The sequence below is a fragment of the Bidens hawaiensis genome, unplaced genomic scaffold (genome assembly GCF_021521415.1).
Source record: "Bidens hawaiensis isolate Kalapana, Puna unplaced genomic scaffold, B.hawaiensis_p1.1 tig00011343_1, whole genome shotgun sequence".
NCBI classification, from domain to species: domain Eukaryota; kingdom Viridiplantae; phylum Streptophyta; class Magnoliopsida; order Asterales; family Asteraceae; genus Bidens; species Bidens hawaiensis.
Window position 1 is genome coordinate 384,637 of NW_027491883.1, and position 19,515 is coordinate 404,151.

The window sequence follows — 19,515 nt, forward strand, 5'->3', positions numbered from 1 at the left end:
TTAATAAAATTATGTCATTAAATATGGATTGAATATAATGAACCGAATGTAATCGGTTAATGAGTAAAAGATCATTTTACTCATTTAAAAAGCTATAATTACTTAAATAAAATGCATTAAGTATTGGACAATATGTATAAAAGATTGTAAAACTCCTACAATTATAAAAAAATCTTAACATGTCATTTCCAAATGATTTATAATTTTGTATAGATAAAAAATCCTTTTTTTCAATGTACTTATAGTCTTACTCTTAACTGTAATTTGTTTTCAATGGGCTCTAAAGTTAAATGGCTCTAAGGTGGGCTTTGCTTGAGTAACTCTTCGACACAGCTTCAGCCGTAAATGGTATCTTGAAAAACAAACGGATTCTCTTGAGAGACCCGCAATTTGATTTAAAGGACCCATGTTTAACACGAATCATCGGCCCTTTTATCACTTTATTTTAATTTCTTGTAATTCGTTTAATTTAGTCATAACATTGCATTTCCTTGTATTTTAATACATATACTGCTTTAATTTCTTTGACGTATTGTAATTCCATTCAATAAAAGTATTTTAATTCTACTTCAAATATAAACAATTAAACCCATTTTTAGAGGTGTCTACTTGCCTAGGGCCCAAATTTCTCATGATGCCCTACAAATGATGGCAAAATTGTTAAAACTAAAATGCGACGCAAAAAAAATAATATAATGGTGGAATGTGTGTTTATAATAAATTATAAATAGGCTAAATTTGGGTCGGATTAAGAATATGATTTTCTTAAAATATTTTAGCTCTAACAGAAGAATAATTAACATAAACAACCAAAAACAAACAAGAGATAATCAACTAAACAAAAATAGACTAAATCTAGAAATAAAGAGACAATCATCCCAACAAAACAAATATTATGAAGATTGTAGAGTTAATTTTAATTTCTAAGTGTAGTGAACACATAACTAATGAAATTGAACGAATCATTATGAGAGCAAGCATGAAACAGGAGAAGAATACCATTGCAACAATGGTTTATTGGTCCTAACCTCTTTAGAAGTTAGCTAAACTAAAACCCAAGATTGCTTATTATCATTGAACCCATGGATCAACAATACCCGGGTTCGCTTATTATACAGGAATAAGGACCACAATTATTACAAACAAACATTATTATTAGCACGAAGGGGCTCCAAGATTTGAGGCAAGCCGTAATAGGTCACTGAAAACACCGCCAGCTGTAACTTCTGCTCCGGCTCCCGGACCACGAACGATAAGAGGTTGTTTATTGTACCTTTCTGTCGTAAAAGCAATGATATTATCAGAACCGGACAGTTGAGCAAACGGGTGTTGCTTTTTGTATCTTTGCAACTCCACAACTCCCTTGTGGTTCTTAACATCCACAACTCCAACATATCTTAAAACCTGAAAAACAAACAAATATTAGATTACATTAAAACTTAATGAGCAAATTAAGATCAGAAAAGATTTAATAAAAGTTGCTCACTTCTCCGGCTTCCTCTGCAGCTTTTCTTTTGGTAGCTATATCCGAGTCAAAAGATGGTAGCTGCTGCATGAAATCTTCCACTGATGCAGTTTCCTGAAATTCAACAAAAGGTTATTTTTGAACTAGAAAAATATGCAATGACAGATGTATATTATGAATTGCAAGTATAAAGATGATCATAATGCTAACCTTTAATGGATCTGGCACAAGGCTTTGAACAGGTATATCTGAAAGTTCGAGGTGTAAACCACATTCTCTAGCAAGAATTATCACCTGCAATATTGTTCAAAATGATAACACCGCTTTACACATTTTTATATTTCCATTTAGAAATACCTTTCTGGCTACATCGGTACCAGCAAGATCATCCCTAGGGTCTGGTTCGGTATAACCGGCTGCTTTTGCCTCATTCACTACTTCACTGAACGATCGTGTGTCTACAAAACTGTTGAATATATAACTCAATGTCCCACTGCAAAGACACAAAACTAACTAATGTTATCAAGTTGTGCTGGATTTGACTTTTAACAAATGTGTAACATGGTTGTTTAATTAACCTGAATATTCCTTCAATTTTTATAATCTTATCCCCTGTTTGAAGAAGATCTCTTAAAGTATGCATGATTGGTAAACCAGCTCCAACAGTAGCTTCATAAAAGTAATGAGTGAATGATTGCCTTTGAAGAGCTCGCAGCTTCAAATACTACATCAAATATAAGCCTCCATCAAGAACTAGAAACAATTCACAAATAATGTGTAACCAGATTAAATCGAATGTATTACCTTATCAAGAGGTCCAGAATTTGCTTTCTTATTCGGGGTTATTACATGAATTCCTGTGTGTAACCAGTCATGATAGTGATCTGCAACTTCAGTGCTTGATGTGCAGTCTACTAATACTGTATTGGGAATAAAATGATTTTCATGGACATGATGAACAAACTTTTCCAGATCGGCTTTTTCGCCCTTCTCGTTTTGAAGTTCTTTCCATTTAGAAAGATCAATTCCCCTAAAACACATTAAAACAAAACACTATCAAAGGGTATATTTGACATTACAGTGTTTTCTTTTAGACTTACGTGTCACTCAGCAGCATTTTCTTTGATCCAATGATCCCCATAACACGTAAATCAGTTTTAGACTTTTCTTTTAGAACTGCAGCCTGCAACAGATGGAAGAAAGCTAATTAAGCAGCAAATAGGTTTAATAAAACATGAAATGTGAATATACCTGATCTCTAAGCTGATTGAGCAGAGTGGCACCAATTAGCCCAGGCCCGATTATGCCCACTGCTATTGATGTTTTAGATAAATAGAATCTTGAATGGACTGCTCTTAGGGCTCTTACACAATCTTCCCTTTTGACAACAACTGTGATGTTGTACTCTGAGCAGCCTTGTGCTATAGCTCGAACGTTAATATTAGCCTACATGCAATGTTTAAGATGAGTTGATAATAGAATATTATAGCTAGCAGACAATATTATATGTATGAAAATCAAGTTGTACGCAACTGACCTGCGCAAGTGCATTAAATAGTGTAGCACTAACACCTGGAGTGCTAGCCATTTTCTGGCCAGCTGCTGCAAGAATGCTACAATTTGGAATTATTGCAACCTTGAAGGAAACAAATAAAAATGTTATGTATGTGGGCCCCCACATTGTAAATAGCTAAGCATTTTGGATTTGAGTCAAACCTGAGAAAGACGTCCAGCACTCAAAGCTTGACGAAATCTAGCCCCTAATGCCTTTGCAACCGCTTGCACTTCCTTCTCGGGCACAGCAAAGCACACGGAATGTTCACTGCTAGCCTGTAATTAAACCACACTTAACATACCAACTCAACTATTACATGAGTTTAAAGATAGTAGAAAGACATATCACACACCTGAGAAATCATTATGACATTAGCTCCAACATCTTTAACAGCACCAAAAATGGCACTTGCTGTACCCGGAACACCAGCCATTCCAGTTCTGCAAAAGTATTACATAAATACAAATTACAAAGAAAAAAACACACAATAAGGTGGCATGAAGATGGAACAAAATGCAAGAAAAACGCACCCCTCAACATTCACAAGGGCCAAGTTGTCTATGGTTGCAAAGCCTTTTACATAAGCTATCAATTTCTCTTTGTCTTCAACTTCAATAATAGGTGCCCTGCAAATTTTTGTTCCGGGTGCAGAGAGGTTGAAGATATTTCTTATAACAATGGGAATGTCATACTGCATTACTGGAATGATAGTTCGAGGATGTAAAACGTTTGCCCCAAAATATGACTGCATTAAGCACTTCCAAATTAGTTACATACACAGAACTCAAAAGTCAAAAGTCTTCAAGCAGAAAGAGATGAATGAGCTTACCATTTCCCATGCCTCTTGATAAGATAAAGTATTCAGTACAACTGCCTCGCTAACTGCAAAACATTTTGTTCTTTAGAAAGCTAGTTATGCTTAAAATACATATCCTAAATGACAAAACTAACCTTTTCTAGGATCTGCACTATACACACCATCAACATCTGTCCAAATAGTCACCTGGCGGGCCCGGAACAAAGCTCCCATGATAGCAGCAGAAAAGTCGCTTCCGTCCCTTTTTAAAGTTGTGGGTATGTTTTGAGGGGTGCTAGCTATAAAACCGGTAGCGACAACTACCTTAGAAGGATTTTTCAAGAGCCAATTGTCAAGTCTATGCTCTGATTCCTCATAATCAGGATCGACTTGATTAGAACCAGCAGGTGTCACAATCAAGACTTCCCTTGTATCCATCCAGGTACAATCTATCCCACCCTGTAATTAAAAAAGAGTTTTTAAAAACTAATCATATTTAAAGCATATTCAGTATCAAAATAATCACCTTTCTGAGGACAGCTGATAATATTTGAGCTGACCATAACTCTCCATGTCCCGCAACAAAAGCTGAAAAAGATTCTGTGCCATGTCCGGCTGAACATGAAGACATTATTATTATTATTATTTATTATTGTTGTTGTTCAAGCATAGCAAAAGCATGAGCAGTAGAAAACGAAAATCAGAAGAGATAAAAACCTATATATATTGCACGCAGCATTGCTTTTAGGTTATTGACATCACGAGTGAGAGTCGACAAGAAGCTAGCAAGTTCATCCCCATCAAGTAGATTAACAGCAGTCAACTTATGTTTCTCAAACACAGCATCGAGAGCCAACTCATACGAATCATCTCGTGACTGCGCTTTCTCAATAAGATCATACATCATATCCGTAACTTTTGACATTGCGGAAACAACAACCAGCTTTCTCTCGGAACTGTCCTCCACAACAATATTAGCAACATTTTGAATTCTTTGTGCAGTTCCTACACATGTGCCACCAAATTTATGGATTGACCATGTGTCACCCTTCACTATCGGAGACTTCACTGGCACTTCAGCTGTTAAAACATCTGACAAATTGATAAAGTCAAACAGAATATTCAATAATTGTACTCAACGATAAGAAAGGCATGAGATATACAGACACCGGGACGTTATATCCAGACACCGTCTGGCATCTATACAAGAGATGAGACGTTGACGAAAATCTAAACAAGACTTATAGCATGTATATGAGGCATATAGTTCTTAAGTGATGAACTATATGCCTCTCGTACTATATAAGATGTCATAGCCTATACGAGCCAAATAGACATGTCAAACTGCAAGCAGTGTCGTAAAAATCACTAGGCGCTAGTCAGGTAGTGGGGTAGGGACTAGCAATTAATAAGGATTAGTCGGGATTAATCGGATTGGAATTTATATGTAAATTTTCAAATATACATATATATTCCCAAATTTTATGTAAAAAAATTCTCAATTTTGACTGACTTTGGACAAACGGGAATTAATCGGCAACAAGACGGTAGCGATTAGTGATTAATCAGCGCCTAGTCCGAAATTTCACAACACTAACTGAAGGTTTGACATTTTCGTACCATTGTCATGCACGCAATGTCTATTTGCCCCTTATATACCTATACGAGTCGTATAACGGTGTCCAAATATAACATCCCTAAAAAAGGAGTTAAATCTAAACCTGTCGTAACCGAAGCCGAAACTATGAAATTACATGACTCTCTTTTCTCCAAATGAGAAGGCAAACCTGCTCTGTTTTGCAAATTACACGCATAACAATTAAACATTAATTCAAAAGTAACTTAATATTAATATGCATATTACTTGTAAGTCAAAGCTCTTTGCAGGTGAGACGAAGCACTCGATAAGCAAACCCTAGACTTAGTCTCTAAGGCTGCATCATGAGCTGCTAATTGCGAATAGACTCTCGGCACATACGAAGTCGAAACAGGAGTTGATAATGCCATTATTATATCTCACCTACACTCACAACTGATTCCAGTAACCTGTTAATTAACAATAAATTGATTTATAATAACAATCATCATATAATACATAGACTATTAGTAATTGATACTGGTTTAGTGATAATGACGCACGTGATTATTATTATTATTATTATTATTATTATTATTATTATTATTAGATTAAGGTTTAAGAGGTGGTAACGGATGAGTCGAATGCACTTACAGCTGCCGGAAGAAGACGGCGAGTGAGTGGCTGTTTGTAGTAATTAGTAATTAGTAATTACTAATTAGTAAACCCTACTGGTGTGGTGTGGTGTGGTGTGGTGTGGTGAGTGATGCGGATGCTGGTGTACTACTACTACTACCAACCACCAATCATACAGTGTTTTGTGGCAATAATAAATAATAATAGTAGGGATATAAATGTAAATTACCCATAGGGCAGATTTTGTTTTCGGCTAACTTGAATCCCACACCACTAGTTTATTATTATTATCAAGAAAACAAGGAGGGTGTCCATGATTGTTAGTTTGTCACACACTATGATAAGGATGTAAAAGCTAGGGCCGTTTACGAGCCGAGCGAAGGCTTGTACGTTGTTTGGCTCGTTTTCAACTGAACCGAACGGTTGAAATTCGAACCGAGCGAAAACCGAATCGAATCGAGCATTTTTCGATCGGCCATCGAGCGATTTTGATCATTATTTTTTTTCACTTTAAATTTTTCAATAATAAACAAATTTGAAGATTGTAAATAATATATTTTATAAATAAATTAGTAGTTTTTAGACAAACGTGTAATATATTGTAAATTTTTATTGAAAATAAGTTTGAAGTGAGATATAATGATAATGTAAACAAACTTCTAGTATTCTAAAAATTTGAATCGAACAAATAAAACAATAAAGTTGACGGAATAAGAAAATTTTAATTGGGTAAAAGTAATTGTAAGCTTATATTTATGTGTTTTGTCTATATATTTATATATTTTTTCATATATAATTATATATAAAACAAATTAAAAATATTCGAGCCGAACCGAATCGAGCAGGCCTTTGCTCGTTGCTTGGCTTGTTTACAAATCGAACCGAGCAAAGCGGCTCGTTTTCAATCGAGCGAAAAAACGAGCGAGCATTTTTCGAGCAATTTCCGAGTGAGCGGCGAGCGAGTTCGAGCGACGAGCAGTTTGGACGGCCCTAGTAAAAACTAAAGAGGGTCATGTAAATTGAAAGCTACTCGCGATCGACTTCAGTGTGTGGTATTGGTATTTTGATGTGACTAATGTCTGAAATGAATTATGAATTTGAGTTAAATTTAAACGGGCTTGGTTAGTTTTAGAGGTGTGTTCGTGTTAATCAAACGGGTTCATGTAGTGACCCCTTAAACACGTTTATTTTTATTTATTATTATTTTTTTCGTTATGTGCTTTACATGATCACATAAACTATTATAGTAATCTTTTAGCAAATTTAAAAAATATCATGGCTTTTAAAAAACAAAAGTAATATGTAAAGTTAAGTTTTAAATAAACTATTATAGTAATCTTTTAGCAAATTTAAAAAATATCATGGCTTTTAAAAAACAAAAGTAATATGTAAAGTTAAGTTTTAAGTATTAACATGTAAACTCGTGAATACACCCGCCACGTTTGGATTCATGTCAACTCATGAATACACTTATTGCGTTTGAATTCATGTGTGTACCACGATTATCGAGTTCGCGTCATGTTCGACTTGCCAAAATGCGAACACAATCGGTTTAGCAGCTTTCGTTGACTCAATTATAAGTCTTGATGGAGTCGAGTTTAAGTGAGTCTGAGCTCGATTCTAAAGCTTCACTTATCATGTTGAATAAACATGATTGTTATTTATATAATTTTTATTTATATTTACTAAATGTGTGTTTACATAATAGTTATTGTATCTAAATTTATAATAAAAATTTAAGTATTGTATATTAGGTTCAGTTTAAAACTATAATTACAAATATGAATGTGACATCTACTAGGATTCAACTTGGCATCTCCCATTGTTACAAATTTGGAGTAATACATTTATAATATTTCCCTATTTAAATTTCACATGCTAAGAATATTTTTTATTGTGTTAATAACTTTATAATTTTATATTTGGAGTAATACATTATTTTATTTCCCTATTTGAATTTCACATGCTAGAATATTGTTTTATTTTGTTAATAACTTTATAATTTTATATGAATGTCACTTCAGAATAATTTAAACTAGCGGTTTGCCCCTCGCGCGCTGCGGCGAGGGCGCGTATGGATCTCGTCGTTAACTATTGTAACGATAGCAAATATATTTATTTGTTTTCACAATCAACACAGTACGCTCGATGATAACTAAATTATATAAAATCAGCAGAAAAAATATTATTTCTTACGAAATTCATCACCTCTCTGACAAACCTAGGTTCGTCATCACCGAGTTATTATGGTAAAGGAGGCTCAGATATGTTCAAAAATATCATCATAGCCAACATACCAAAACTTAAAAAACTTATAATCATCTGCATACACACATGGCAGCTGACACTATAGACGACCAAAGTCGCCGGTAACGACTGTACAACACCCAGTCTGATTGTCATCATCATGTCGTTGTTAACTATGCTCGGGTGTTTGCAACAGTAGCAAATATATTTATTTGTTTTCATAATCAACACAATACGCTCAATGATCAATAAATTATATAAAATCAACAGAAAACATATTATTTCTTACGAAATCCATCACCTCTCCGACGAACTTAGGTTCGTCATCACCGAGTTATTATGGCTAAGGAGGCTCAGATATGTTCAAAAATATCATCATAGCCAACATACCAAAACTTAAAAAACTTATAATCGGGCAAGGTTGCTAAACACGAGATTGTTTGGAGAATCAACACGTGTTTATCTCCATCGCCTTTGACACTTTTGGTTTCTTAGCTCCGGATGCCGTGGAAAATCGTTTGGATGTTTCTATGAAATATAAAAGTTGCATGTTCCAAAAAAAAAAATTCATCAACATACACCCATGGCAGCCGCCACCATAGACGGCCAAAGCCGCCGGCAACGGCCGGACTGTCATCATCATCGGGTCATAGAAAAGGGTTTAAGCATCTCTCTAGAACCCGATATATTCTCAGATCCACCGTCGCTACTAGTCATCCACGGCAGCCGTGGAGTCACCGGAGAAGGAGTGCAGAGAAAGCAATAGACGTCGCACAATCCGCCGCTACCACAGACAGCCGGAGCCGCCGGCAACGGTGGGGCAACTCCCGTCTCTTTGTTTCCCTCTCTAAAACTCACCCTTCGTCCCTCTTTCTCTCTCTAGATAAACAACCATAGATCCGTAGTCGTCAACAATATAGTCGACAACCATGGACTCGCCTCCACCGCCGGCAAGGAAACGGCAACAGTTGCCAGAAAAGGTGGACCAGAGAGGTTGATGTTTAGAGAGAGAGAAAGTGGTTGACAAAAAGTAAAGATAAGATCTAGATGGGTTACAGAAACAATGGATATCAGCAAATAACACGTATCACAAACGTGTCAACATCTTGATGCATATAAGGGTTATAACCTGTACATTAAAAACTGTAGCACTAAAACAGTAGCAAATGTGAGTGTAGCTGAACTTTCAAATTAATTTATATATATAATTATTTAATGATTTTGTTGCATGTATAGTGAGTGCGGGGACCAACGCATAACCAGCATGTCTTAAAATAAACAAGACATTAATACCCTGATGTCGCTTTTACCCAGGTTTTTTTAATGCATTTAAGAGCATGATATTCTAAAAAAAGATTTATTGTGTCTAAAATAAAACTTGTTAATTATTTCACTCAACGGCCTTTAGCTCAATAAATTGAAGGAAAGGTAAAGATTTAAGTCAAACATGGTATGGTTTTAAGTTTGAATTTGATTACAACCGGTGCTATTGTAGTGGACTTTTAAGCAGTTGATTTCCACTAAACAGGAGATGGTGGGTTGGAATTACCCATCGCCGTCGGCGAATGCTAACATATGAGGTCGCGTTTTGCGATTGTGTTACCCTAAATAGCCAAGCTTATTCGTTTGTCATTCGGAAAAAAACAACTATAATCAACTTGTGTGTGTATTTAAGTCTTTACATTGTGTATGAGATTTCTTCAAAAAAATTACTTATAACCCTGTACTTATCAGTTCTACTTTATTCTTTTCATCTTTCGCAAGTTTGTCACAAAGTATTTATTTATTTTTAACTTCAACATTTTTCCACTTTCAACTTTATGACCCAACATTTTTCTCCTTTACCACATTTTCATTTAATGTTTCGGTATAAAGTTTACGAGTTAACGTATTGTAGTGTGTGTGTATAGTTCAACATTTTTACGTCTATTTTTCCTTGTTTATAATGTTTCGGTCCTAAGTCAACTTAGTTACTTTTTTTCCATGTTTTACGTTTAAGTCTATTTTTTACGTGTTAACACGTTACAATGGCAGGGGCGCAGCTCTTTCGAGACCCGGGGTGGCCCCCGGTCACTGCCCTTTTTCCATTAGTAGGATAAATTTCGCGATTTATCCCGAAAATTTTTATAGGTATTAAGTGCGGTCATTCCAAATGTATTTTTCCAAAATGCTAGCGGTCACCACTGATTTTTTTAAATATAATACCCCATTGTTTGGTACTTTTATAAACCCTCACAGTATTTATAAACAAAATTTACAAAATAGTAGTCGAAAAGTAAAAGATTTGTTTTTATAAATATTTTAGGTCTTTGCAATTCTTCTACTAGATATTCAATCTTAGGGATGAGCCGTACCTGTAGAGGTAAGGTACTAAACCTACCCACAATATAAAATACTTTCGTCGGGTATCCGGCCATGCGCAATGCAAAGACTACGACACAGTATATAACACCTCTATGCGCCAGACATTCCCTGACACCTGGGGAATGGAAGCGTCTAAGATCTTCATAAGCATGGTGCAAAAAGGAAGAATGTTCATCGTAAAATACGCCCAACCAATAAAGGGTGGACAACACATAGTCAAAGGTACTACATAGTACGACATGTTAACAACAAATGATCATCATGCCCACCAACTACCCTTGGCACACGCCCAAGGAATATCATTGGTGGATAGCCTGACAGAACATGTGGCTACATTCTCTTTTTCTCTCTATCTCTCCTTCAACGACTATAAATACCCAATCACCTCTAAATGGTAAAGGATCTGGACTTTTACTCATTACTATCTCTAAAAGTATTATATACCAATATTGATTCTCACGCTGGATAGTGGTTACGAGAGAATCTTCCCAATTCCCTCGTAATGAGCTTACAGTGTTTTGTTTTGTAGGTGTGCTACTCGTTTGCGCCAAGGAGATATCCAACCAATCGTGGGAAATACTTAATCATCACCCTTAGGCTACGCAATTAGACAAAAGGGGGATTTCGTGTTTCTTCAGTACCGTACCGGTATCGGGTACCTACTGATCCCAAAAATCACAAATTTTGGTACAATACCAATATCAAATTATTCTGTTCGGTACTGGCATTGAAGGAAAAATTTGGAAAATACCGGTACCGAAACACAAAACTTTGGTACCTATTCGGTACCGACGGTACCAAATCAGTACCAATTTCGGTACCGGTACCGGACTGCTGGTCCAATACCGAATTTGTTTATCCCTGCTCACCCTTCTTTTCACATTATCATGAATATTTTAGGTCTTTGATGGTTAAAAATTTAATTTTTTTTTATTTTAAGAACAATCGTTTGAATAAATGAAAAAAAATTCAGATATATAGATGTCATATTGTTTGATACGACCCCGACCCGAATCACCGACACGAACCGAATCGCCGACCCAAAATTTTTTGAGTCTATGACTTTAGTCACCCCCGTAACTAAGCCCAAGCTTCGCTACTGCACAACGGTCGATCGTGGTTGAACATTTTTACGTTTACTTTTCGTTCAGTTTAACAATCCTGCCGCAGAGCACGATCCAACGCCTCCATTAACACACGGGTTGAATAAAACGTGTCATGGTTACTTTCTTCATGGTATTACGCCTCCACCACAACGCGAGGGCCTGATACTAAATGTAAAATTAAATTTTAACAAAGAATTGTAAATTGTATAAACACTTGTTCCTTTGGTTTTAACTTTAATATAAAACTAGTATTAACACCTACTGCCCTGCAGAGGGGGTGTAAACCATGTATTTACATATCCACTTCACTCGAAAGCATGAAGTTATCACCACCATCGCCTTTGTTCGCCATCCTCTCTCTCGTAGCCAGTAATTAACGTTAATTATTAAGAAACCGAACAAAAAGTAGGCGTAAAAACGTTGAACCACACATGATCATTGGGTCGTGTTAACACACAAAAATTAGACCGAAACATAAAATATAGGAAAAAGGTAACTAAGTTAACTTAGCATCTATGCGTTGCGACGGGGCCGTTAAACGGAGAAAATACATTAAAAAAAAGAAGTTGAACTAGACACATGCGTTGCAACGTGTTAACTCATTAAATTTAGACGCAAACATGAAACAGAAAAAATATACAAGATGAAAAGTATAAGAGACCAAGTTGAAGGTGGAAAAATGTTTACGGCTAAAACTAAAAGTTATTTTGTGACGTATATTTGTAAACTATAAAAAAGTGTAGGGGTAAAAACTAAAAAAATAAAGATAAAACAAATACAATATGGTACAAATTTGAATGCACATCACACAAAAGAGTGATGCATAGTTCTCCCAAATATATATATATATATATATATATATATATATATATATATATATATATATATAAATGTGGTTATATGACCGCACTACATGGGAATGGTAGTAGACTGAGTATGGGAGGATAATTGTGGTTCCAGTATCATATGAAGTATAAAATCATGTCCTATACTTGGTTTCAAACCATTGGGGTACCCCATGCTGATCATGCTCATTAATCGTAAACATGAGTAGACTTCAACATAGGTGCTCTTACATGAGGATTGGTACTCATCAAATCCGCTCTTTATTAAATACAAAAGAACAAAATCATCTATTTTTCCTTACATCTCATTCTCTAAAATAGAGATGTTTTAAAGAAGAAAAACGTCTTCTCTATTTATAGAAACACAAAGTAAAAGCTCTATCAATCAATGTGAGTTTATAACAATAAATAAGTAAATTAATATTTGTAAGTATAATAAAGGCAAATATATAGAATAATACGTGAGGTCCATGGTTTTATAGCCTAGTGACATCTTGGTGGTGGGATAAGGCTTAGGAACCATATGGTCCTGGTAGAGGTGGCAAATGGGTTGGGTTGGGTCGAACGAGTCATGGGTTGAAATGAGTCATGGGTCAAAACGAGTTTGGGTCAGAATGAGTCAATTAAAAAAAAGGTTGTTTTGGTTTGGGTCAGAATAGGTTAGAGTCGAACCGGGTTTTGAGTTTTTTTTTTTATGAACGAGAATAATGGCGGAAACATTTTGGTTTTTTTAGATTTTTCGTTTTTTATTTATATTTTAAGTTATTATTTTTTTGAGAGGTTTTCTATTAAGATAAAAACCCTCAAAAAAATATTCAAAAATAATAATAAAAAAATTATAACTCAAAATATAAATCATAAACAAAAAAAAAGTAAAAACACTAAAATGTTTCCTACGTTGTCCTCGTTTCATAAAAAAAAACCCACCTAAAATCGAACTGAAACCGAAAGAATCGACGAAAATGAAACAAAGAAACAAAAAGCCAAAACCGGACCACATCAATCGAAATCAAAAAAATCAATCAAAACGAAACTAAAAGAATTCAAACCGAACAAAAACATAATTGAAAAACGAAAAAAAACGAGTCCGGAATCGACTAGAAAGAAACAAAAGAAACCAAAACCCAACACGTCACGGGTGAAAACTCGTGTTGGCTTGAAACCAGAACCGAACCCATTCCAATCTGAAACCCGTTTCGTGCCGAAACCTGTCTTGTACGAAAACCCGTTCCGATCCGAAACCTGTCACATTTCCTTGTAACACTAACCCACATCGACCCATTTCTTTGAACTTGTCGACCCATTTTGACCCGAAAATAAAAGGATGGAATTTCAAATGACTCATTTTGACCCATTTAGTTAAAACCTTTTACCCAAATCAACTCATTTAACTTTTAAAACAACTCAAATTGACTCATTTGAAAGGGTTTGGGTCAACATTGCCACCCCTAGGTCCTGGGTTCGAATCCCACAAGGGGGTTTTCTCAAGATTTATTGGGTTTCCTCCTGAATTGGTGGTTAGGCATTATTGCCTAGTGGAAATGGATATGATCGCGTGGTTCTGCTGGTGACACGATGATACTCCAGTGGTCCGTGAGTGATCCTAATTTGCCGTTCAAAAAAAAAGAAGAAGAAGAATATGTGAGGGGGTTTTTAAAAAATAAATAAGTTTTAGAAAAAAATGTGTTTTTTTTTGTTAAATCATGTAGAACCGCTCTGTCTTCAAATATGCCGGTTAAATGTGTAAATTTGTCAACTACCTCATGTCCTTTTTGCAACATGTAGGGTGCAGAATTGATCTATATATTTTGCGTGTGCGACTTCTCAGCTAAGATTTGTAGTTGTAATGCTCGTGATGTGTTATATTTATCTTGCCTCCTAGAAACAATTTCAATATTATAAATTTGCTTGAAACTTCCTCGGGTTGAAGAAATGAAAAAAAGCTAAAGACGATGTTTAGATCTATAGAGTCTATGACATATTTGGAAAGCTTATGAATGAAAGGCGGTTTAAGAAGAATGCTCGTTAGTTCATGGAAATGGCGGATGACATTATACTCATGTCGTTTAACTAAATTAATAATAGAGGAAAGATTTGTAATTTTACTCAGTCGGACGGATGTTATTCTCCGACCAATTTCTATACATTGTAACATTTTTGTTCTCATTCGTTGTATTTTGTTCTATGTCTAGCATCTTGCTAGTTTATGTTTATGACATATCGTCACTGTTTTAGAAAAGAATGTATTTCTGAATAAACCTATAGTATATGTATGTCTATAGACACGTATATATACAAGAAAGTTGTTTAGTAGCACCAAAAGACACTTAGCACACAAGGTGTTAGCATGTTTTATGTTATACATGTCAAAAATGCGATTAAATTTGTCTTCGATGACACTCATATTCGGTGACAAAGGAATCCAATAATAAGTTTGAAGAGGTAGGTCCCAGCAGAGCCCAGTTGGACCCGCAAGACTCACCTTGAAAAGGGACGTCTGCGCAGTTGAACCCGCAAGACTCCTTAACGGACGTCTGCGCGATTGAACCCGCAAGACTTAAGGGACGTCTGCGCAGAGACCAACTGGATCCGCAGGACCCACCATGCTCAGAGACGTGACGTCCTTACGCGCAGTACGCAAGCTGGTCCCGCAGGAAAAGCCTCCCAATGGTGAAGTACTCCGCCTGTTCCCGCAGCTGCGGATACAAGCCATCAGGGAAGGCTACCCGCGCAGCAAGGCTACACGCACAAGGCATTTAACTCTCATAATAATTCAGTAATGTCACCTGAAGAAGGAATGAGCAAAGCCGGGAATACTCCCGCCCAAATGAGCCAGTCCGTACGATACGGGAGGATCTGTTGTACTGTACCTGACGAGGTATGGACAAAAGATCTGACCAAAGATACGACAGCTCACCGACAACAGTATGACGAGCAGCACGCTCTTGTACTGTATGTCACTATTAGCCGCTGTCTACTCACCAACCTGTCGGAGGACGTGCATAGCCTGCAGTTGGTGGAACAGGAATAGTACACAGCCGGCCTGGTCACTATCAGCCGCTGCCTACCCACCAACTACCAGCATGGCATGTGCGTAGCCCACAGTTGGCAGAACAGGAACACTATTCAGCCAGCTGTACCTTCTTGGAAACCTAACTTCGGCTATAAATACTCCAACACCTTGGAATGGTATGATCATCATATATCTTATCTCATATCTCATATCTTGATATATTACCTGATATCTGCTCTAGTCATTCTCTTAATATACACTTATATTCAAGAGCAATCTAGTCTGATTCTCACGCCGGAGGGTGGTCACAAGGAGGTACCCCCCCTTCTCAGTGACGAGCTCACAGTGTCTGTTTTGCAGGTTATCAGAAGAACCATCTTTGCCGGATCTAACCCCTCATGGGAAACATCTATTTAACCCCCAGATTATCCGTAATCTGCCAGGGGTCGATTAGTGTTTCTTCAAAGTTCTTTTTCCAATTTTTCTTGTGAAAAGTTTTAATATCGGCTATATACACTAAAACATAAGCCATTCAAAAAATGTAAGTATGTCGGTATTATACGTTACATTATGTGGCAAAATGAAAGTATAATGGCAAGATATATAACAAATTAATTAACTAATTTTTCATTAAAAGACTTTTATCTAGTGGTATCAAAGTGTTGTATAAGACTTGTGAGATGTCAAATTTTTTTCGTGACAAACAAACAAAAGCCATTCAAAAAATGAAGAAAAAAACTAAATAATTATCGCTGGTTAATTAAAGTTTTTGAAAGAAAAAATATCCTTAAGAGACGATTTTAAAACTTGTTGCTATAACTCCTATAAGTGATGAGATGAGATGACCACCAATTAACTTATCATGGACCCGTTATTTTGAAAGGAACGTTTGTGGACTTGACACTATTATATCATATCATATCCTCTAGAGAAAGAAACAACGAAGAAAAAGAACTGCCGTGACTTCTTGGGGCCCAACGCCATTTGACTAGTCACCAACTTTGAACATTGCCAATAGAGAGGTGCACAAAATACCCGGTCCCGGACCTGACCTGGAACCGGTTCCTACCAGTACCTAACCTACGGGTAAGACCTAGTATTACCTGTTGGAACCGGGTCCACCTTTACCTGGTGAAAACCTGGGTTTCTCCCTGAAACCGTACCCGAGCTGGAACTGCTGGAACCAAGTCCACCTTTACCCGGTGAAAACCCGATCAAATACCAGACTATACCCGAAACCGGTTCCTACCCAACCCGGTTTTGACTTTTGTAAGTTTTGTTGACAATACCCGAAACCAGTTCATGAATATACCCAGTTTGTGCACCTCTAATTGCCAAGCATTTTTGTTACGATTTTGGATAAATTTTAAATAGTATATCATACGTACATAGTAATGATTATGAAGCAGTTTGATTGACTAATTGTTTGAAAAATAAGTTGCGAAATCGTGGATCGAGTTATACAAAAATAACATATAGAGAAAAAATATATATATTTAGTTAGGTGATTGTTTAGTTTAAGTTTCATGGACTTCTCAATTATCTAATGTTTTGAGAGTCCTTAAAAGTAAAGCATCTCTTCTTTTATTCTCTCAAGAAAAATGATAACACAATTTTGTTTTCTTTATAAATCGCAGATAAAAGCTTACCGTGCTATTATTTTCTTTCATTTTCTCATGTATGTACATTTTTCTTTTCAAGATGATTACGACCTTCCTTATCAACAAGCGTTGCGAAGTGTGCAACTCCTTGATCTTGCATTCCTGCATAATACCTTAAACCTACAACATATTGCGACCCTATGCTATCTTTACCAATATACCATATTGTTATTTTTAAGTTTTAAAGGAAGTCTGGTTAACTTAGGATTTGGATTTACTAATGTAATTTAAAAAAGAAGATTAAATTATTCTAAAGACTATTGAAATTACAAAATTTTGTAGAATTTTTTTTTAATCTAACGAAATAATTAATTATATATTGTTCGCCAACCAACGTGTTAATAAAGTAATTCGACCTTTGCCCTCTAAAGACAAACGTGCTTTATTTATTTATTTAGTATTTTATTTTGTTTGTTTATGTTTAATGTTGCATTTTTTTCACTTAACTTTACATTGTTTGTCAAGATTCCTTTTTATTTTTGTGATACTTTATGATTCTTTTATTCACATAAACTTTAATACAAGGAATTTTGTATTAAAAAGTTAAAACGGACACAAAATTTCAAACTTAGTGATGTATATAATTAGTGGGTAAACCCAAAGGTCTTGAAATTTGTAAGGTTCGGTTTTGAGGATTTATACGCTAGTATTTATCTCGCGGCTTTTTACAGTAACAACTCGGTTTTGAAAAAAAAACACACACGATGAAATGTTGATTCTTGATAGAAACAAACACATCACAAGAAGTTAAAATTCTATAAAACGGTTATATTTTAAAAGTTGTGAAAAGGAGAAAAAAATTTGTAATTATGACATAACTTTAATGGTTTTTACGTTTTGCTTGCTTCGATGACTTATTGATTTATGACTTGTATATTATTACGCTCTAACTCGATTTGTTTTAGCTTGAAAAGATGACACACACGGTAGACAATTTAGAGGTATTTAGCTACCCAAAAATGGTGATATTAACGTCCCATGCACTCTCATGTAAGTGGATGAACTTAAAAGTCAACCAGTCAAGTCTCCACTCTCTAAAGCCAAATACTAATATTTAATAATATCATTAGGCTACGTGTAGCAGGAGAGACTACAAAATGAGACGACTTGCACCAATTGACACACAGGCAACAAAGGGTAGATTTTTGTTTTAGGAGTTTAATGGTGTTGTAGCCTCATACACACACACATACACGCACGCACTCACTAGATTTTATCCCATGTATTACGAAGCTTGTTTTACATTATTCATTTGTAATATCTAAATTTTTTGGATTTTAATTTTATTTATTGTAAGAAAGTTAATAATATAGTGAAGGTTTGATAATGAAGGGGTTTCACAAATAAATGAAATTTTATAACTCAGTTTAAAGATATTTGGGTTTGGTGAGATCAATGACCTATTTATTTTTTTACTATAAAATTGTTTTTTAATTATAAATAATATGTTTTTTAAAAAAATAGATATTAATTTTTAGTATATTACTATTTTATTGGATTTTCATATCATATGATGAGATTAATTTTTACTTCGTAATATAATAAAATGTTATAACCCATTTAAAGACTATCTTGGTTTGGTTAAACCCAAACCCGTGAATTCAGGTCAAGTGCATGAGAAACTTCCATTTACAAATAAATCAATCTGATGGCTTGAGAGAATGTATAAAGCAACCAGAGAACTTTTAAATGTTCCGTTTATATATATTTAAGATTTAGATACACACAAGAATAAAATAATACTTTTTTCTCAAACCTTCGCAGGCAACAGATAACAATCCCTATTATCCCCGGCCGGGGGTGGGGGGGGGGGATGTTCCTCAAAATTGTCGCTCCCGTCGCCCTATATACTCACCAGTAGCGAAGCTTGGACGAAGATGTCGAGGGGGCCGAACAAAACTACATATTAAAAATCCGTAAACGGAGGGGGCCGGGATCAAATTTTTTGTTAGAAATGAGTAAATTTTTACACTAAGTATAAAAAATGTTGTACGAAAACAAATGAATTTACACTACAGCGCGAAAAACGCAAGGAGCCGAGGCCACCCTTGGCCCCAACTATCCTTCGCCATTGATACTCTCCCAATTCTTATCACACACAAAAAAAATATCTAAGAGAATCAAACTCCGAAGACACACAAAGCCGAAAGAATGGGTCAAACTTTCTTTCACAAAACAAAACGTACATCCACGTGGTCGAGTCAATCATTCTTGTATTACTATTCACACATGGACCAGTGGTGGTACGTAC

At 35.6% G+C, this 19,515-nt stretch overlaps 1 protein-coding gene across 1 annotated transcript; it reads right to left on the bottom strand.

The window, feature by feature from the left end:
• Window positions 1-974: 974 nt before the first annotated feature.
• Window positions 975-6,096, bottom strand: LOC143537766 (bifunctional aspartokinase/homoserine dehydrogenase, chloroplastic-like). Its single transcript, XM_077031464.1, has 19 exons — window positions 6,047-6,096; window positions 5,681-5,862; window positions 5,538-5,608; window positions 4,534-4,908; window positions 4,343-4,431; window positions 3,972-4,275; window positions 3,850-3,902; window positions 3,551-3,765; window positions 3,373-3,460; window positions 3,182-3,295; window positions 3,003-3,101; window positions 2,717-2,911; window positions 2,566-2,648; window positions 2,270-2,495; window positions 2,044-2,189; window positions 1,823-1,958; window positions 1,676-1,759; window positions 1,487-1,579; window positions 975-1,404 (listed from the first exon to the last, which is right to left on the bottom strand). The coding sequence occupies exons 2-19, from the start codon at window positions 5,821-5,823 to the stop codon at window positions 1,156-1,158; spliced, it is 2,763 nt and encodes a 920-aa protein (XP_076887579.1). The 5' UTR covers window positions 5,824-5,862; window positions 6,047-6,096; the 3' UTR covers window positions 975-1,155.
• Window positions 6,097-19,515: the final 13,419 nt, after the last annotated feature.

Bases quoted from the DNA above. Each gene is read 5' to 3' on its own strand.
- LOC143537766 (XM_077031464.1), bottom strand. From the start codon at position 5,823: ATGGCATTATCAACTCCTGTTTCGACTTCGTATGTGCCGAGAGTCTAT. The intron at 2,496-2,565 runs GTAAGTCTAAAA...AATGTGTTTTAG, and splicing joins AAAATGCTGCTGAGTGACAC to GGGAATTGATCTTTCTAAAT. The intron at 2,190-2,269 runs GTAATACATTCG...TATTTGATGTAG, and splicing joins ATTCTGGACCTCTTGATAAG to TATTTGAAGCTGCGAGCTCT.